The 20,934-nt window shown below is 44.5% G+C and overlaps 2 protein-coding genes across 5 annotated transcripts; both read right to left on the minus strand.

Annotated features, from left to right (window-relative positions):
* Nucleotides 1-5,913: 5,913 nt before the first annotated feature.
* LOC134092838 (cytochrome b-c1 complex subunit 1, mitochondrial) lies at nt 5,914-13,697 on the minus strand. Its single transcript, XM_062545948.1, has 13 exons — nt 13,563-13,697; nt 12,459-12,599; nt 12,201-12,287; nt 11,798-11,927; nt 10,571-10,769; nt 9,626-9,705; nt 9,347-9,462; nt 9,108-9,251; nt 8,116-8,276; nt 7,417-7,502; nt 6,979-7,067; nt 6,759-6,834; nt 5,914-6,608 (listed from the first exon to the last, which is right to left on the minus strand). The coding sequence occupies exons 1-13, from the start codon at nt 13,623-13,625 to the stop codon at nt 6,544-6,546; spliced, it is 1,437 nt and encodes a 478-aa protein (XP_062401932.1). The 5' UTR covers nt 13,626-13,697; the 3' UTR covers nt 5,914-6,543.
* Nucleotides 13,698-13,909: 212 nt separating this feature from the next.
* ttll3 (tubulin tyrosine ligase-like family, member 3) lies at nt 13,910-20,286 on the minus strand. 4 transcript variants are annotated; one of them, XM_062544979.1, is made up of 15 exons: nt 20,208-20,286; nt 19,277-19,534; nt 18,367-18,468; nt 17,940-18,043; nt 17,666-17,843; nt 17,514-17,566; nt 17,223-17,351; nt 16,957-17,071; nt 16,708-16,827; nt 16,381-16,573; nt 16,123-16,271; nt 15,750-15,993; nt 15,447-15,639; nt 15,084-15,326; nt 13,910-14,622 (listed from the first exon to the last, which is right to left on the minus strand). In XM_062544979.1, exons 2-15 carry the CDS (start codon nt 19,374-19,376, stop codon nt 13,987-13,989), a joined length of 2,559 nt encoding a protein of 852 aa, XP_062400963.1. In that variant the 5' UTR covers nt 19,377-19,534; nt 20,208-20,286; the 3' UTR covers nt 13,910-13,986. The 4 variants fall into 4 exon arrangements, with proteins under 4 accessions (XP_062400963.1, XP_062400962.1, XP_062400961.1 ...); XM_062544978.1 differs by lacking the exon at nt 20,208-20,286 and adding an exon at nt 20,055-20,086; XM_062544977.1 differs by lacking the exon at nt 20,208-20,286 and adding an exon at nt 19,866-19,945.
* Nucleotides 20,287-20,934: the final 648 nt, after the last annotated feature.

The raw sequence follows: 20,934 nt of genomic DNA on the forward strand, positions 1-20,934 counted from the left end.
ATTGATTGATCACCTGTGGTTGATTGCTAATGTTTTCATTCGTTCATTCATCGTCTAATTAACATTGTTTTAAGTATTAAGGTGAACATTGACACTTGCTCTCACCATTAATAAGGATACTGTTGATTTTAAATTATTATAGCCTACACTAGCCTATAACATTTTAAAGTGATTACTGATTGTTTTATAATAGCTGCTGAAAGTGGAACGTAAGGCAGGCTCTGACCTAGAATGTTGACATGGTGGTTATTGTAGTGGAAATAATGACACCGTGTGGAGAACCACTGGTATGTTTTTGAACATGCACTGCATGCGGTAGCTTACCATTGAAGATCACAACCCCTTGATGTTCATCTGGGCCAAAATTGGCCCTATTCTTGTGTCAAATCGCAGAATATTTTGTTCTTGCTGTGAATGCTCAGTCTCCCAGCACACTATTGAATAAGATATTGCCCCAGGGCTTAGGAAATTTGAAGAGAACCATAGTGCAGTTGACAGGAACGGTCTGGGCCACTTTGCAAAGTGAACCCAAAAATTAGGCCCTTGGGAGCCGTGACTCATACCAGTTTTATTTATAGGCTACTTATCCATGGCCACTGTTAAAAATAACTTTAGTCAAAGTCATACGTACATATTTTGCTCTTATTTACAATAGGCTATGCATGACGGTTGATGTTTGATTTTCTCATCAACTGCCACACTGTTTCCCACTGTGTAATTCTACCACATATATTTGAATCAGAGATGTGTTCAGTACAGGACACAGGCAGAGGAAAAACCCTTGTGTACTTCCTTACAATGAGCCTGTGTTTAGATGCGCCATTTCAAAATGTTTTTATCAAGGACGCATGTAGAAGCGCGGAATCCGTCGGATACTAATCATGTTAATATTTAATTGTGGTGTTTACATGAGAGAACCAGCGAGATTGCCTAATCAGCCCAGATCAGTGATGACACTGCATTCAAGAGGGGAAACAATATCCGCATGTCTTTGTCCTCCTATCTGTTTTCTCCTCTCTGTCTCCCTCTGATTTCAAAGAGGCGTTTATGATGCCTCAAATTAATACTCACTCTAATCAATACAAGGCTGCACAGAATGATGCATAATAGATTATGGTAAATTATTGAGTTTTATTATATAAGTTATATATGTGCACATACAAACATAGAGATGTATTCTCACATTCCATCGTTAAAATTCATATTCATGTAATTTGACAGATATAAATTATCCAATGCAATCAAGTTACAATCAAGACACTATAGAGACTATAGTTTTCATGTTACTATTTACACATTTGTTTATAGGAAAATGAAATAGCCTACAGAAAAGGGTAAATAAAACAATAGATATGTCTACCACTCACCCCACTAAGATCATGAAATATTCCCAAACAAAACAAAATGAAATCCCATGTGTTTTGTTCCCCAAAAAATTCAAAGTATACATATAATCTACACATTATATTAATTAGCTCCCAGACCCTGTGTTGAACTATACCATAAATGGCTTTTATTTCCTCTTGCCTATACGTGCCAACAGCTCTGCATTAGATGCCGCTTTTGCCCGCATATCCTGGTTCTTGGCCAGGTCTATCAGGACACTCAGGATGCTGGTAGGCACATCCAGGGAGAGGGCAAAACGTGACCCCTGGGTTGCCTTCTTGCTGAACTGTGGGAGCGGCCGAGAAGCCCTGGCTTGCCTGATGGCCGGCTGGAAGTCCGAGGAGAGGAGCGATGCCAGGATCCCACTCCGGTTGAGGATGCTGACAGTCATCAGGTCTCCGGCCGCTGGTTCCTCCTCCTTGTCCTCTAGCTGCGGACCCTGGCGACTGAAGCCGCGCGGCTGGCACCAGGCACACAAGGGCAGCAGCAACAGCAGGTACAGTCCCACACCACGCATCATCACCAGAGAAGGAGTCTGCTGACACACAGCCACAGAGAGGTTTGTTAACAGGAACATGATGGCAAACTGTTTCTGTTAGTTTGACTTCATCTATATTGAAAACAAAAGCAGAAAGGTGCTTGCAAACATTTAGCCAAACGTATTCTATCTACTGTGGAAAAATTCCATTCTAAAGAAGAATTTGTTAAGACAAAGAAACAAAGAAATCCAGAGCACAGAACTTATCCGAAGAATTGGTTTGAAAATATTTTTGTAATGTTGACCTCCGAATTAAAGTCAACGAATAACTTCAGCAAAAAGCCACAACAGCTTTTATGCACAGCTCATCACCATCACCATGGGATTTGCCAATAAATACTAAAATTGATTTTAAAAATAGCATGAAATGAGCACTTTTCGTACAATTAAGTATTTAATGAAGCATTAAATGTTCTATCCTCAACACTTACCCAATATTTCAACTTGACTAGAGCTTTGTCCCAACACAAATAATCACACACACATTCACGTTCCTTGGATTTTGGAGGAAGACTGTTGACCTTGTAGGCTCTTGCCTCTTGTTGTCCAGCGCTGTGTGTCTCTCTGAGCGTTCAGTGGACTTTAGTGTCCGTTAATGCTGAGTTAACCAATCCAAGTGTGAGGGCGAATCTTCAGACAGAGGCAGCGTGCCGCACTGACACCCCTACCCTCTTCTCTCTCCCTTTTACTCTCTCCGTCTTCATCGGTCGATCTACGTCTTTCCATCCACCGTCACATTACCCCCCCCCCCCCCCCCCCCCAATCTCCACTTCTGCCCCCTGCCCCATGTTTGTCCTCTTATCTCCTGATGTGGTGCCCTCCGTCACATTTCATTTCCTGTTCCATTTCTAAACAATAGTTTGGCTAAAAATACATGAGTTGCGTTGGTTGCAGATGTGTTTATACATGTCTTATTACTTATTGAAAGAATTGGAGTCCTTTCCCTCAAAGACATTGCTGGTCTGTAATGACTCAGAATGAGACATATACTGAATCTCAAGATGAAGATGAATGATCATTGACATCTGCCTATCACCTCTCATTATGTTATTACATAGTGGCAGGAAACATTTGTGTTATTATCTTTGGACATGGACTTTGTTTTTCTCTCAGGGGCTGTATTCTGAGAGAATAAGCCATGATGTCAGCTGAAGATTTGCCCAAAGCCATTTTCCACAAAGCTAACGAAGTCACAGGAATGGAAATGTGGGATTACATTTTCAGGTTTTTGACAGTATATACATAAATAAAGCTGACCTGCCTTCCAGCACACATGGGCTAACTGCTATGTTCTTGTTTTGATTGAGTTTAATAACCACATTGTCGCCCTGCTGTATGCAGACTTCATTGCAATATTCTGACTATGTGGTAAATAGATTTGGTCAATCTGTTCATATTAAACCATTTGTGTTGTAACCGCAGATTTTCATGTTTCATAATTGTCAATACCTGATTACTTCCTCCTCCTTATTCCAGCTTCTGTGCGTCATCATGCTGAACAAAAAAACAAACAAACATGAGTAAAGCCACACCCCTGAGTCATACCGTGACCCTTGACCCCAGATCAGCCTTCTTAGGCTAAACTGGGGAAGGGAACGAGCGCAGAAGCCAGAGTAGAGCGGGAGGGAACTACAGATGAGACCTGGTGCATCAGGCGAGAGCCTGAGCCTGCGATTATGGAAGCTTGCAATTAGGGATCGGAGGGGGAAGAAGAGGGGGAGGAGGGGAGCACACTGTCCGACTGAGCAGTGCAGATAAGGCCCTCGTGTTTCTTCTGTCTCCTCCAGCCCCAAACATCAAGACATTATCTTCATCTAAGTAATGATAAGTACTCCACATGACTTCTAGACACACAAAGGCCTAAAGCTAAACCAAAACGAGGTACCCATGCCCCTCACACGCACACATGCACACACACACACAGACACACACACACAAACACACACTCGCACACACGCACACACATAGCACACAGTCATGCTCACATCATCATGCCCTCATGTCCCATCTTACCTCTCACCCCCATTGCACCAGGTTAGAGTTTGGACATGTTTGGAACTCAGGATGTCTCTTCACAGTATTCTGTTCATTGTGTGTGTGTGTGTGTGTGTGTGTGTGTTAGGGGGTGGGGGAATAAGAACCTAACTGACTCAGAACCCTTAAGGTCAGAGCAGATGCTGAAGCACTCAGCCACTCATAGCTCCTTGGCCTCAGGACGTGCTTTCTGTGTGGTTCATGTCTATGTTTATGGCTCGGAATAGAGTATAGGGAGGACATCCAGCCACCAGCTAGGTCTCTGTGACAACATCACAGTTATGACATATGATGTCACATACTCCAGCATCTGGAGTTCATAAAGTAAGGGAGTCAGTTCACGGTTGCAGTTAGGGTTTGAAACATGATCTAAATGCCTCACTTTTTTTTGTTCCTGCTGTGAAAAATTGATCTAATTGGCTTTCTGCCCCATGAGTCCAATTAATAATTGTTCAACATAAAAGTAATGACTGTGCCGCGGCTTTTAAGTCAATTAATGAGTGTGTTATCATAGAGCTGCAACACCTCACAAATGATTTCAGAGATAAAAGCAATGAAAAAGCCTTCCTTTGTAAAAGGACAAAGATTTGAGGGTCAACATGAATGATTGAGTTATTATAATACTAATGATGGGAAAAGATAGTCATTCAGACAAGAGAGAGTGGAGTCCTCTGTCTTTGACCTCTAGTTTCACAGCTTTCTTCTTCAGGCCCCACATTTCCAATGTATGTAGCCTACGCATCAACAAGGCACATACAGTAAATATGCAATGCAACATAACGTAATATTTTACACTTTTTAAATAATAATAGTTGTTTTCAGCAACCGTGTCATTTTTACTTGTTTGTCTGTTCTAGACTGGAATACTAAAACTTGGGTCAAGCTGTCAGAAAGATCTATACCTAGAGTACATCACACAAAGGTACATGTAATAAAACTTATACTATCCTCATGTACTATGGGGAGAAACTTTTGTAAATAGATAATAAAGTCATAGGAAGTTGCCATGTTGAAGTCCTCTTTATATTTCACAACTCCTTGCACAACATATTCACCAGTAAGAGCTTCTTGGCATGTATAAATGGCTGTCAGCATACCACTAGGGACAAGCTGCCTTGCTTCAGGCACTGATTGTCCCGGCCTTACCATATCATTCAGAGTAAGTCACTGACAGATTACGTCAATGATCTTTCAAAATTCCTCTTTACATTGTCAAATCCACCTCACTCATTGGGGCCAAGACGTTCTATATGCACTGAATCCTTGAGTCAGTGTATGTTAAATGTGTATTAATCATAAAATCCCTTCTGGTATTACCTTGTCTCAGAATTTAAAGCCTAATTTACCCAAGTTCCATACCATATCAAAACACTGACAAAATGCTTGAGCTGAAATAGCAGACCTCTAGCTGCCACAGTTGATGTGCATCTCGCTTAGAACAGCCTTGGTCCGCCATGCCTGAGGCCTCAATTGGCCATCCGGGCTGACTATCAATGAAGTCTTAATTTCTTAACTTTCCAGATATCAGAACATGCACGTTTTAGTATTATGGTTTCTTTTAAATATATAAAAGTTGAAACACTCACACATACACATACTCACACACACCGAGCAGCATGTGCCAAATTGTTTTCTGAAAATGCTTGTCGATCTCTGCACGTCAAGCTTCTTCATCCTTCTTTCACTGTGCATGGTACAAATTAGAATGCCTTCATTTTTAAAATAAGAAATTGTGGTATCAGTGCATGCTTTGAGATAGAAATGTGACTTTTCTTTCAAGGAATCAATACATCTAATTTACTGTTGATAATCAGTCATTTTGTGGGGAGGTAATGCTTCACATGCTTACTCTTTCATTCCTCTGTTGGCTAAACAAAGGCAACTGCACTTCACTGTCATTTACTCTTCAGATTTGCCTACTCTGGCGATGAGGTCCAACAACAAACTCTGACGCGTTCCATTTCAAAGTATTTTATTGGAATGAGAGCTTCTGTTATGTACAATAGAACACAGAAACAAAACGTCACATCAGATCATAAATAGTTTGGCTCCATGTGAGACTGTCGCAGTGGCTTGATGATCGCTTCTGTTTATTAAATGGTTACTGAATGTGCCGCGTGTCCCCTTCTCCCTCCCTCGTCATCATGCCTAGCTCTGAATGAATGTACCTTATTGATATCAAGCCGGTTGTCAGGACGTACAATCATTGTAGTGAGGTAATGACTGGTGGTTGGTGGAAAATGAAACAAAAACAACCAAAACTTTGCATGCTTTACGCAGCCGACGCACACTTCAAGTTCTATGTCACTTCTTTGCCATCATACAAAGATGGAAAGGCAGTAACCAAATGAGGGAAACAGGGGGGGTGGGGGAGGAGGAGGAACACATTTTTCTGGTTTTGTTCAGACTTATATCACTGATGTTAACCTCTCTACTTCACAGTTAGATAGGAGAGGGTGGATCAGGAGGATGGACTTGGAGGGATTCAGTGAGAGAGAGAGCGAGAGAGAAAGAAAGAAGGGGAAAAAAGTGTGAGCTTGACGGCAACATGAGGAGAAACAAATGCTCTGATCTTCAGGGCTTGCTTAGAAGCGGAGCCAGTACATGGCACTGCGCATCCTGTTGTAGTCGGGCAGCTGCTCCACGGGGCCTGCAGAGAGAGGGAGAGAAAAAGAGAGAGAAAGACCAGTGGTGAAAATATGAAATGACTGTCTTGAATAACTGTCCTGAATATCCCCCTTTATTTCCACATCCCCTTGTGCACAATCTCCCCCATCGGCGCAACAAATCACAAACTCACCAACTGCGGCCACGGCGGGACACTTGTCGTAGATATATTTGGAACACACATCACGGACCAACCGGGGTGTCACTTCCTGTGGGGGGGGAAGAATGCAGGGGTGATTAGAGAGGGACAGGTGGCGCAGAGACAGGAGTGAGGCGAGGTCGCCGGGGTGTTCATGGGAGTCACCCGGGGTGAACTGTGAGGAGGGAGTAAGAGGCGGGGAGGAGGAACTCACATCAATCCTGGCGTCCCACTCGGCAAGGGGGATGCGGCGGCCGTAGTTCAGAACATGCCTGCCGATGTCATCACACATGGGCGTCGTGCCTGTGGGACAAGAAGTGGTGCAGAGAGCAAGGGCTAAATTAAGGTCGCTTGGAGACTGTGTGTGTGTTTGTGATCTTGAGAGCAATGCAGAAGAATTCAAGAGCAGAGTAAGAGAGAACAAGAGACAGAGCGAGCGTGTGTGTGTGTGAGTGTGTGTGTGTGTGTGCGTGCGTGCATGTGATTGTGAGAGCAATGCAGAAGAATTCAAGAGCAGAGTAAGAGAGAACAAGAGACAGAGCGAGTGTGTGTGTGTGTGTGTGTGTGTGTGTGTGTGTGTGTGTGTGTGTGTGTGTGTGTGTGTGTGTGTGTGTGTGTCTATTTGAATTTCTGATGTATGCAAATTTTTTACCGTTCAGCTGTCCCACCAGGCTGGCCTTGAGAACGTTCTTAGCACGGGCGACATCACTATCGGTGACTGTGGTGCACAGGTTCATCCTGCAAACAGAAGAATGACTCATCTTCAGCAAGGTGTCTTACAGAAAAACAAACTGTCAAATGAAACCTTATCGTACAACATTATCATTCCATCATGTAACAATGATACAGCGCACTCCACATGCATCGTCAACCCCGGTAAAGTTGACTAAAAACAGCTATATATATATATATATATATATATAAGATCTTAATCTCACAATGAAAACAATGAAGAAGAATCCGACCTTGAAGGGAAGCAAATTCTTTTTACATATAAATAATAATATAAATATACTAACACAAAATCTGAAATGCCATGGCCATTTCAGTCCCCTGATCTGAAGTCCATGGCTTTTTATTGTTTCTCAGAATAAATCTGCTTCACTTCAAGGTTGGATCTTTCCTCATTGTTTTCAAGATAAGAGAAGACAAGATGAATTGCAAAATGATGCTTTTTTTTTGTTTTACCTCTTTTTACTAAGCTTTACCAGTGCCAATAAATGTGGAGGGCATTGTACATAGACTAAGGATATGAGAGATTAAGATCTGACTTATTTACAACAAGGGAAAAATGAATTCAACAAAATAAATTTCTTCTTTCTTAAACCAACAGATGTAAAACAGCACCAACCAGGCGTTCTGGGACCAATGCATCATGTCCTCAATGTTGTGCTTGTCGGTGACGAAGTAGATTCCCAGCAGGCCTGTATCGCTATAGGTGGAATGGAAGGCTTGGAAGCTCTGGCACAGGCCCAACTCAGCCGACAACCTCGCCAGACGACTGCTGAGGTGCTGCAGAGCACAAGGTCAAAGGTTAACATGGACACCACAAGACTCGGCGCATAGACATGCAACTGCCTGGAGTGAGAATGAAGACAGCTCAAAGGTACACAGCAACGATGCCAAAGTTCAACACGGACACCACAAGACACAGGAGATATCTACCCATGCAACAGCTGGGAGGAGTGAGATGGAAGACTGCTTAAAGGTGTCTACACTTATTAAGTCATTATTGGCCATTGGTTTTAAAAACCAATCTTTTAGAACCATTTATGATTAGCTTTAGACTAGTTTAATGCCATATCAGATATATATCTGAATTTTCAATTTGCTATCTATCTATATTGTATATATCTAGACACGTCCCAGATGGGTGCTAAAAATTCCATGAGGTGCTGCACGAGTCAAGTGTCATCTCCCATCGTGCTTTAAAAGCCAGAATAATTCAAGACGGCATATGAACACCTGGTCAATCATGAATATTCAATTTGCTTGTCCTTTAACTCAAATACCTCCATAACAAGCACAATCTGCTGGGCCTATTTTCTTCACAGGATGAGCAATGAGGAAACGTACTCTGTCATAGCCCCAAGAGAGAGACACAGGGTGGCTCTAAAAACACTCTCCTCGATCCTCGGTCCTCGAGGGGCGTTCACACATAACGCAATCTATAACTAACACTGGATAGACTATCCCATTGCTACCGCCCCATCATTCTTTATCTAGATCAGTGAGGATGAGGTTTGAGGAAGGAAGGGAGGGTGTATAAAACACCAAATGAGAGGCACCCATAGACACACACACACACACACACACACACACACGATAGGGGACAATCTTCACCTTTCCTCCACCAAAAGTGATGTCGTAGCTGCCGATGATGCTGTTGGCCACCATGAGAGGCACTATGTCTGGGCTGTCGGTGCCTGCTCCCTCTACTGCGATGGCGACGTGCGCAAGGGGCATTCCGTCGTCACGCATGCGGATCTGTGAAGCGCACAGCGGAATACACAAGGGTGAGGCATGTGGAAGACCCCCGCGGGTGGAGCAGAGTGATGGGCGGTGACGGCACCTCGTCTTACCTCACTTCCTGTGAAGCGGCAGGGAGACAGCACTGGCGGGGCGTCGTCCTCATACTCAAAGGAGATGCTGCTGAAGTGCTTCTTAGCCAGACCCACCAGCTCGTCGTGCTTCACTCCTACACACACACACACACACACACACACACACACACACACACACACACACAGGGTCAGAAAGTGTAAGTATTGCAACAGCTCACTGCAATGTCTCAAATCAAGGCAGAGGAGCAGAGGAGCAGTGGAGACGAGGGAGGAACTGGGGAGGAAGGGAATCCGTACCTCCAGCGGCAGCCAGCACCATGCGGGGAGCCTTATAGTGGCTGCTGATGTACTCAACCAGGTCCTGACGAGACAGGGTTCTGTATGGAGACGACCAAAGTGTTCACATTCACAAAACAAAAGCCCTATTCGCACGGGATTAGTATTACCTGTGGACCTTTGGTGATTTGTGATAATTGCGGAGAATGCCTGAGATCTTAGTCCCGTGTGAATGTGCCATGTCTGTAATTTGTAAAGTAAAAATTCCGCCGCAAATTACCTACTATATTTCGCCAAACACAGACGTCCGGTGATAATACTAATCCCGTGCGAATAATTAACAGACTTTGCTTATCCCGTGCGAATGCGCTGCAAGTAACACAGAGGTGGGGCGATAATTTGAAAATGACCAGAGGTCCACAGGTAATACTAATCCCGTGCGAATAGGGCTAAAGACAAACACCCACAGGAGCACTCCCACGTAAAAAAATCAGACAAATACTTATTTAGAGACACATGTTTGTGGGACAGGTAAAAAGTTTGGAGCTTGACTCCGGTGTGTGGACATTCCCTCTCATCACTTACGTTCATAGGCACATCGCATTCTAATTAGCATCTAGACAACCCAAAGTGACTATTCTCATCAGATGAGTATTCTTATCAGGTATCAGACGGATGTATATGAATGTCATACATAGTGTGCATAACATACATTTAGCATACATATCAATAGAAGGTAAAAATGACAGCTTGAGATTTGCTATCCATTAACCGGCTGATCCGTCTATGAAGATTAGACAAACATACAAGGAGTGAAAAACACCAAGGACACAGACAGGCATGCGTGTCCAGTCACGGACATGACCTTTCACGCATGCAAAGGGGAGGAAATGAGCGTGTCCAGCCCACACTCTTCCTGTGCACGCTCATCACAAATGACCCGGAGCAGCTGCGGCGGCGCAGTACCTGGCGTTGACGGACGGTCCGAGCACGCTGTGCCCCAGCGGGGTGCCCTGGAAGGCGGTGGCGTGCAGCAGGTCCAGGCACACGTCCTGCAGGCTGGACTCCACTTCCTCCAGCTCGCGCAGCACCACGCTCCTCTGCTGCTCCAGGTCGGCCTCGTTCAGCGAGCTGCTCTGGACCACCTCAGACAGCAGCTCCACAGCTGAAGGGGTGTGTGTGGATACGGAGAGAGGAGGGGAAACAGATAGATGGTTACTTGAGAGTTTGCATTAGCCAGCATATGCAGCATGCCACTGCACTATCAAAACATTTTTTTTTAATGAATCTCTGTTAGATATGCAAGAGGAGGAACGGAGGGAGCAAAGGATTTTAATATTGAAGTGTGTAAAACTGAATTGTTCTGCTTTATTTTCAGAGTTATACGTAAGGATTTTCTACAAAGACAAATTGGACAATAACTATTTCCAATATTAAGAATTTGAAGTTGTTGCTGCTAATGGCTTGAAATGGTTTAGCCTTTGCCTCATTAAAAGGTGCCTTGTGTAAGATTTAGCAGCATCTAGTGGCGAGAATGCTCATTTCAACCAATAAAAATACCCTTCTCTTCCTGTGCTGGATAACTTGTCAAGTTGTCAACTAGTCAAGTGCCATCAAAATGCCAAAGGCCATTTCTAGAGATCTCTAACACCTATGCTATGAACAATTCCCCTACTACAAGTTCGTTTAACAACAAACTGGCTTCATAAAAGGTTATATTAAAGGTGCTCTAAGCGTTGCCACTTGTTTTCATATTTTTAAACATTAAACGTTTTTTGTCACTTACACCAACTATCACATCACCATCCACTAGCTGTCTGTGCCCTGAATACACTGTAACAAAAAAAAAGTCTCTATGGACATCCCAGTGTTCAAAAATAGCTACAAAAACAACCTGGGCCAACCTGAGACATAAAAACATATTCATAACATAAACATAACTATTCCAGCAAATGACTGACGAGATGTGCATTTAGGAGTTTCAATAGCACGGGGGGAGGTGGAGGAAGCAGCGAGCAAGCTCTCTGCTTTATTTGAACGTCAACAGAAATGACTTTACCCAGTATTAGTTAGAGGGCCTTTAAGGTGAACATCTTGCATAGTATACCTTTAATTTCCACTCATAGATCCCTTAAATCCTGCACACTGTAATTTTAAGAGGAAAGACAGGATCTGCCATACAGGTTTTCTTACCTTTGGGCAAGTCCTTGGCCAAGGTCTTCATATAGTATGCGGTGTGCTCCCGGGAGGTGTATGCGCTCAAGTGGGCTCCCATAGCCTCAACCTCTGCCTCCAGGGCACTCTGAGGGTGCTGTTTTGTTCCCTAACGGTGTGAATGACAGTTAGTGGAAAGCACATAGACTCAAGTACCACACACGTACCACACTTTGACTAGTACTTATAATGTCGAGTAATAGCATTGACAGATGCAGTAGTAATTCCTAGCTGTCTCCTCTGCACTAGCTTGACCGTTATACTCTTTGTGAAAGTCACTTTGGGAAAAAAAGTGTCTGCTAAATGAACAAATGTACACAAAAGTTTAATTTAATTATTTTTCAGGGTACAGAACATTTCAGGGATAATGGTGTGTAGGTACCTTGAAGGCCATGTGTTCCAACAAAAACCCTGCACCATTGTTCTTCTCAGACTCATAGCGACTTCCACAGCTTATCCACAAGCCAACCTAGATGAAAAAGGAGTCAATATATAATATGTCAAGTAAGTCAATGATTTGACAACAGCATTCAAACAGAACTGCATCAAGTGAAAAGGCTTCTGTTAAAGACCTGTGCTGTGTGTATAAATATATAAATCGCTTCATCACACATCATGTTTACATCAATTCATGACTTACCGTGCATGTGGCCTGACCGGTCTCCTCTGATGCCACCCTAAGACCATTTTCAAGAGGGGTCACTTGAGTGTCGGGTGCTCCCAAGATGCTCTGAGCGTAGGAGACCGAGGCCTGACCACGTCTCAATGACAGCAAAAGTGGCTGGAGGAGAATCAAAGGTCTCACGTTACAGGACAACAAGAAATAGTTACAAAATCAAGCGTTTGGGTTTGATTCAACTAAAATGACGGTCACAGACAATGTCCTCATGCAAGCATCCACGTTTACGACTAAACTGCAGTTTTAACTGGTGAACGACTGGTTATTTTACAACGAGCTCATGGATCACCTTCACCGTCATTACGGACCAATATGACATTTTATGTTGCTAAGTTACATTATGCCAACGTGTGTAGATAGACAGAGTTGTTTCATGCATCTACAATCGTTACACTGCTCAACAACACCAAAAGGTAATGTTACACGGGGTTAATCCTAACTAATCTCAAAAACACCTTAAATATGCTACTGAAACCAAGTCTCACTCTACCCAAATGCCCGAAAACAGTATCTTGACTCACGTTAACTGCAAATGTGAAAATGTAAACGTTATCTGAATTATGTACTCAACCACAGTCAGGATGGATGTTGGTGACGTTAGCTGGCTAACAGGCTAACTAGCAAGGAAGCAATGTAAGGGCAATCCAAGACAAGTACAGAAGGATATTCTAAATGACCTTGTAAACGCCATCAGCTAACTACTGACCGCCTACATGAAATGTGAGCATTTGACAAAAACTACCACACTAGATGAGGCTCTTTTACTAAAAGCAATATAACGCTAGACACAGAAATGCTCTATATATTGACCTTCTCGACAGCTACTTGGCTGATATGCCTAGCCAGTTAGCTAGCATGCTAGCTGAAGCCGTCCTCCTGTTCTAACGAAACTGTGTTTAGGTAGCCATCCTAGCTGTTAGCGTTAGCTAGCATTAAGTTACCGGACACAGTTGGGCCTACTTGACAGTCCCCGAAACATCCACACGGTTAGGGTAGTAAAAACACCTTAACTACTGAGCTATAGCGATCATTGGTAGAGTGAAATATGTATTTCAGTATACTTACACCACGGGTTTTGGCGAGAGCTCGCCCCAGTTGACTCCCGGCTCGACACACGGACGCTGCCATCTTTACCTGGCAAATTCAGAAGACTTCAGCTGAGGCCGCGGGCCAGCAACTCGTGGGATCATTACGTCAAAGATACGTAAGCTACGTCTTTTTCTCTGCTCTACACGGGTGTACGTGCAACTTTTAGTTGAAATACATTTGTTAAAAGAAAGCTATCAGTAAAAAAAAAATGCCCATGTTATTTTGCATGTATTTCAATTTCCAAAAAAAAGCAAATATTTTACAAATGTAGTACACATATTAATCAATAATTTGCCTGAGTAATTCCACAAATGTTTTGGTTGCATGATACTTTATTGTGAGGTACAGTGGTTATATATGTGCAAAATTCTTTTAAACAAGTTGTCCCCTCTGAACACCATCATAATTTATGCACGCTCCGCCCAACACAGGTGACTCTTAACATTTTATGTTGGTGTCGGGAGAAGGATTGGTATCGGAAACTGGCCTGTGGGACAACTGGAGTGGGAACCAACAACGTGGGGCCCCTGTCTGAATTATGTAGGCTGAACACCCCCAGAGAGAGAACAGGACCCGGGGGATATTCCTTAGCACGAGCCCTCCCTGATCTGGGCCTTGCTGCGTGTCCACAGAGAAATGGCTTCCTTAAGGGCACATCCAGGGACCGAGTTAGCACCCTGGGCGGCAGTTTCAGGTTGTCTGTGATGCTGATATGGTGAGGGACTCTCTGTATATCTCCAGTCCCATGACTACCCAGCCTGTTCAATGGCGCTGATGGCTGCACTGTGGCTTTTCTGAATGTCAACTCAGTCACCACTGACTTGAAACATTTCTTGTTGCTTGCAGGTGGTAGTTTCTCGGTGGATTTCTCAGTTTTGTCCTCAGTGTCTTTCCGTGGTGAGCGACGCAGCACTGGGGGTGGCGGTGGGATGAAACGAGGCTCAGAGGGCTTTGGGGCAGGAGGACGTGGTTTCCTGATCTGAGAGCCTTCAATGAGCAGATTGATGCCCACATACTGAGGTACATCCACTGCTGCCTACAGGTAAACCACACAGGAGGAGTAGGTTAGAGCAAGAACCTGCTAATCCCTTTTTTATTGATACTTAAAGTAGAATTCCAGCAATTTTTTTTTTACATAGATCTCTATTTCTCAAGGTCACCAAGTACTGTTGGTACAAAGTGTAGCACTGTAGCTGCCTTGTAGCTCAAGCTGTTGGATGCAGTGACTCAAGCTAGGCAGAACCGTTTGTTTTCAGGTTTTTTTCCCTACCGTGACGTCAGAACTCCGTGACCTCAAGAAATAGTGATCTATGTGAAAAATTGTACGAAAAATCAATGTAAAATTCTCCTTTAATGACTTAATGACATAGCAATTTACACCTTCCACAATGTCAAGTGTCCTCATATCAATTTTATAGCAAAAAACTATCACGCCGATAGAAAATAACCTTGACACAGAATTTCACACTTAACTCACAGATTCATCCTCCACCTCACCTGCTTGTAAATGAGCTCAAAGCCTCCGGTGTAGGCATTGCGGTCAAACCTCCGGTCCAGGACCACGCGTAGCGTATCCTCCTGGACCGCCGTGCACAGTCGGGTGGTGACAGCCGTGGACGGCGCCATGGTGGGGCTGGCATTGATCTCTAGCAGCCACGGCCTCAGGTCCCGACCGAGCATGAAGTCAGCTCCATACAGCTCAAAGCTGCCCCGCCGCGACTCCACCAGGTCCTGGGCCGTCTGCAACAACAACAACAACAACAACAACACATTGCATTTATATAACGCTTTTCAAGACACCCAAAGCACTTTACAGTGATGGAGGGACCTCAGTAACCACCATCAATGTGTAGCACCCACCTGCAGAGCGTGCACCACGGCCGACTTCATCCCCGGGACCACCACACCGCCCCACTTGGCCCCCAACCCCTGCCTGGACAGGTAGGAGCGGAACTGGTCACATGACCACATGTTGTCTTCCGGAACCTCGGGGTGGCGCTGCAGGGATGGCTGAAAATGCTTCTGGATGGAATTGTTGCACAAATGCACAGAGCTGAAAAAACAGTCATTGAAAAACTCAATGTGAGATCAACGAAAGAAAGCCGGCATGAGGAGTAAAGTTAAAACCACGACCTTCAGGGGATCTTCACAACATTCACTTACTTTTCCATGGTCTCCACTGAGTAAGGCTGGGTGGAAAAGCGAAGGTAGCACTTCTTATAAAACCAAATGGTGAGAGGATTCCATTCGGTGACCAGGAACCACTGACGCAGGTCAAACTTGGTGCCGTGAATCAGCAGGGGGCGCTCTAAGTACTTCTGCACCACCCACTTACTGTCCTTTATCAGTGTTGGGTCGCTATCCACCAGCTTCAGGATCTCATCCAGGCGTTTTGAGCACATAATGCCTGAGGAAACAGGAGAGGAACTACAATTTTGTAAAACAAATGGCCTGCAGTGCTCATTATGGTCTAGATACACAGCTGTGTGAAGATATTACGTAACACCTTGACAACAACATGCTAATGGGAGCTCACCTCTGCCGCGGGACTTCGCTCCAGGTTTGACAATCCAGATGTTGTGGACGCCATCGGTGTCCATCTGTGGACAGACCTCACGTAGCCTCTGCAGTATAGCTTGGCAACCGCTCAAATAATATGCGCTACCTTCGACATCGGCACCATCACTGGGTGAGCGTAAAAGACAGTGACCCGTCTGAGACACACTGACACAACGATGAACTTATTTTGGACGAAAAGGCTCTTATTATGAAGGTGAGAGAAGAGAACACTCACTGGACAACCAGGTAGTAGTTGTGAATGAACTCTGACCACTGCTGGTCTGTCAACGTGGGTGGCGTCTCCATGGATATGTCTATGTCATTGTGTTCCAGGCTGTCAAGGAAGTCCTTGCACACTTGCAAAGCGCTTTCGATTATTCTAGGGCTCACCGGTGACACAGCAGGCCTTTTAAAGGGTTTCTTAGATACTGCGGAGAAGAAAACGCTCAGTGAAAACAGCTCAGCTGAGGTGGATCTTATTAAACAACACCCACAAATGAATAATGAACGAACAGTGACTGTGAAACTAGTCTTAATTCTTCACAAATAGTCTGCCATTTACTTGGACGTGCTGGGTCAGGTGTACAAGCAGATGCAACTCCTTCTCCTGTGCCCCACTCCCCTCGACTTCTCTCCACTATGAACTGAAGCAGACTTGTGCAAGCTGTTCTCCTAAAGTCCTCTTAAAAGAAAATTAATCGGAGAAACAAAATGTTGTGGCATGCTGCATGGGACAAAATATGTAATACACATGAATATGGTTGCTGCCAGGGATCGAAGGAGTAAAAGAACAGTGGATGCAGATACTGACCTACAAAAGCATGTTTCTCATCCTCGGCACCCAGTCTGTAACAGCGTGGAAAAAAGCTATCTGGGTCTGCTGCATCAAACCACTGCAGGTTCCTTAGGTTCACACACAGACCCACCTAGAAAGAGAGAGATAGAGAGAAATGAAGAGAAATGTGGGCACTAGCGTAACATGGTGGTCATTGTGACCATTAGGATGACAAAAATGCAATATGATGTCAATGGACATTATTGTTGTTTGTCTGGGATACTGTGTGGGTCTGGGCTAACCTTGGTGGTGAAGGTTCCAGCCTTGGCAAAGTGATTGATCATCTGTTCCTTCCGTAATGAGCGCGTGTCAATGGTGTCCCTCCGTGTCGTCCAGTAGAAGAATGATAACTCATTCCTAACCAGTCGTGACTAAAAATAACATCGCAAAAAGAACAAAGAAAAGTAAAGTATGTCAAGACCAAAGACATGTAATGAACACAAAGTGAGGGGATGTCACTGAAAGCAATTCCAGATCTATTCTGTGACCAAAAAAACCCATTGTACTTGGAAGCAAGTTCAGAAATATCTCACCATCAGATTATGCAAATCATCAAGATCATCCTTGTCAGTTTCCTCTGGACTGTCTACAAAAACAAATGAGATTATATTGACAGAGACACTGACAACAGAATTACAAGAGTGACCACTGATATAAAAACACTGGGCTTTTCTTCACTCCACACCATCATCATCGTCGTCGTCACCGCTGTCATCCCCATCATTTGTGTCATCTTCATCCTCTTCGCGGCGACGCATTGCCTGCTGATTGGCTCGTGGAAGACGACGTTCCACCCACCCCCTTGCCCTCAGAGCAGCGCGGACCACAGGGTACGGGCCCTGTATGGAAAAGGTCCTCCGCATCTGCCGAGACAGGAAACGTGGAGCTGCTGGTTACCATGCAGAAATGCGAATGGGTTGGAAATGAAGACGGAGAGAGGTCACGGAATTCAACAGTACTTTGACGGCCTTGTCCACCAGCACGCGGGCCATGCGCAGTCTCTCAGGGTTGATCATGGGCAGGTTGAGCAGGCTGCGCCTCACCTTCCCTTCTGTAGGTGGCGCTGGTAAAAGCAAAACACAACACAACCACCACCACCAAAGCAAGAAACCAGGCCCATGGATAAGTTACTCATTACACACACAGTCCAGGATTTACCACCACACACAGCACTGCTGCTGATCTAAACTATGTTCCCATTGGAAACTATTTTAAGAGGATGTACTGTATACTGGTAAAAGTGAGTCCCCAAGGATGACTGTAAACGGTACAATGGCCAAAGTCTGTGTCTGATGGTTGTCTGTGTTTCTGTGCTTCAAGTATCAGTAGTGGCATGTACAGCGTGTGTGGTGCTGTGGGCTAAATGTGGCAGATGCCTGTTCCTACATGGAGTGGTCCGTGAGGACTTCTCTGGGCTGGGCTGGGTGAGGGACTGTGTCCGCTGCTGCTGTTTTCCTGGCCGATCACCATCACTCTGGCCCTCCACATCTGGGGAAGGGGAGGTCGCACATCAGTAGCACGTACTTTATAACAACCACATATACACCAATGAGAACATTCATAAAGGATTTGTGTAGGGGATGAAGGCACCCAGAGATAAGCGCACACACACACACAATCTCTAAGCATAATATGTGCCTGTATGGGGACATTCCGCTCGTGCAGTCTGATGCCGACAAAACTGAAGTCATTTGGCCCAAATTGCCAATTAGAAAATAAAACCTTACTTTGGAACTGGGCCAGGAACAAAACGAGATACACTCAACACGATCTAAATAATCCCCTTGAGACCGTAACTTGAGCTCTCTGACATTGACTTTTCCACCACTGGATCAAAGAGCAAGGCCATGGAACTGTAATGCCCTCATTCTTGCTTGCCGTACCGTAATTGTCCACTGCGACGCATATCTGACCATGACCCTCATGATTAATTCAGAATGTGTACTATCGCTCCTTTACAGTCCATGCAAACACTGAAGGCTATACGGCGCTGTATAAGGTGTCTCCACTGCGGTGCCCACAGCGATTGAGGGTTTTTAAGGCTGTTTAAAATGCTTAACTCAAAACCGGACTGAAACACACACCTGAGCAACCCCAGGTAATCCCTAAACAAAAAGTAAACAGACTCCTCTTTCTATTCTCTCCTGGCATGTTTGTTGTAGGCTGCCATAGATAGATGGATAGATAGTGGCACATATATTTTTCCATAATATGTGTTGTATATTGATGTCTAAAGAGGGCACTGAATGATGGAACAAAGAGTGGAGAAAGAGCATATTTATATTGGCCCACTCACCACTCTCTGCACTTGAGGGCATGAGGTTCTTTTCTGTGGCCAGTAACCTGTCCTCCCTGTGTCTTGGCTGGACATATGTCCTGGTCTTAGGGGCCTCCATTCAGTCGGCACAGGTTCAGACTGTCATGGACACCTGGTTCTCTGGCCCCTCTTGCATACTCCTTCCGCAGCCCAGGTCTGTTACCTTCCTGTTGATCTCATATGTCGGCCATTGGTTTGGGTTCAGCTCGCTGACCAATCCTGTTGTCAGTGCTGCCACTGGAAAGACCCGTGAGGGGGATATAAAAGGATTACAGGTGTGACAAATCCAGTATGAAAGACATGGATGGACACAATGACATACACGCACGGTACAAGAGCGTGTATGTAAATACATTCAGGCTAAATGCAGGCTGGATAGCACATTAGCAGATGAGTTTTAGAGCCAGAGCTGATTGATAAGGAGGTTGGATTGCAGAGTCGAAGATAGCCTGGCTACACCTGTCACCTCTCAAAGGCACTGAAAAGGGCATTGTGCATGCCTCTCATCTAACACAGTCTTTACATTTAGGAAGAAAAATAGACAGAAGTAAATGAAACGAACTCCTACATTGAAGGTCGCTTCAGGTCTAACGGATGTAATTCCTCTGTCAGAGGGCTACATAGCCAAGGCTAGTCCCAAACTTCAAGCCACGGACGTCCAGTTATTACGCTCCACATCGGACACTGGCTATGACGCCATAATGCTTGCAGCAGATAAGACATGAATGATTGTGCTAGGAGGACAATGCAATATCACCTGTCTGTCAGACTGAGTTCTCTTATCCCCAAATGTCGTTTTGAAATATATGAAGATTTCCCCCCACCACTCCTAGCAAGATCAGTTCGACTCCGCTGAAAACTCCGGCAAGCAATCAGGTGACGGCATAACAGGCAAGTTCCACCGACTTACCTGGTTTCGCCCACTCCTGCTGTCCACTGTCCAGTGCCCAGTGCCCACCCCATCGGGATTCGGGCGCTGGTGGTCGTATTGCACCTGCGCAAAGAGTTCAATCCTCTGCACTTTCACACATTGCCTCTCACATGTTTACTGTATCCATAACAACAGCGCATATGAAATAGAATACGTGACTAATGCAAAAGCCAAGCCCCTTCACAAAAAATATTTTGTACGCTAGACAATATGTTGCATGTTCGCAAATTTCTCAAATAGGCTACTTATAATGAATCTAGGAGTAGTTTGTGATAGAAGACGTTGAACTCTGGCCTATATAAATAAGAAAGTGTACATTTTCAAAACATGACTTGTCCTTGAAAATATAATGAAATTAGGTTGCAGTTTATGCATGCAAATCGACCTACTTTACCATTAGCCTACTGCACCTTGTAGTCGAGGCTACTGGTTGCAATGTTAAATATAACCACTAGATGGCCCACTCTGACAATTTTACGCATAGTCCATAGTTCCACATTTAGTACATAAATTGACCAGTCTATTGTTACTTGTCAAATATAATTTTTACCCAATACTTTCCTGGACGATTGCCCCAGTGAATCTCTTGGCAATGGATATGTTTAGTGTAGGCAACAGAATATACCTCACAGGCAAATTAAAAAGAAAAGCAGATGCTTTCCCTCCCTCTTTCTCTCTCTCTCCCTCTCTCACGGTCCAAAAATCC

This window comes from Sardina pilchardus, chromosome 9 (assembly GCF_963854185.1).
Source record: "Sardina pilchardus chromosome 9, fSarPil1.1, whole genome shotgun sequence".
Classification (NCBI taxonomy): domain Eukaryota; kingdom Metazoa; phylum Chordata; class Actinopteri; order Clupeiformes; family Clupeidae; genus Sardina; species Sardina pilchardus.

Excerpts from the sequence above, each read along its gene's own strand:
- LOC134092838 (XM_062545948.1), bottom strand. The coding sequence starts at position 13,625 with ATGGCAGCGTCCGTGTGTCGAGCCGGGAGTCAACTGGGGCGAGCTCTC. Across the intron at positions 11,928-12,200 it reads TGGAACACATGGCCTTCAAG|GGAACAAAACAGCACCCTCA; the intron begins GTACCTACACAC and ends TCACACCGTTAG. Across the intron at positions 10,770-11,797 it reads GGCCAAGGACTTGCCCAAAG|CTGTGGAGCTGCTGTCTGAG; the intron begins GTAAGAAAACCT and ends ACACCCCTTCAG.
- ttll3 (XM_062544979.1), bottom strand. The coding sequence starts at position 19,376 with ATGGAGGCCCCTAAGACCAGGACATATGTCCAGCCAAGACACAGGGAG. Across the intron at positions 17,072-17,222 it reads CTGGAACCTTCACCACCAAG|GTGGGTCTGTGTGTGAACCT; the intron begins GTTAGCCCAGAC and ends CTCTCTTTCTAG. Across the intron at positions 14,623-15,083 it reads TTGAGCTCATTTACAAGCAG|GCAGCAGTGGATGTACCTCA; the intron begins GTGAGGTGGAGG and ends GTTTACCTGTAG.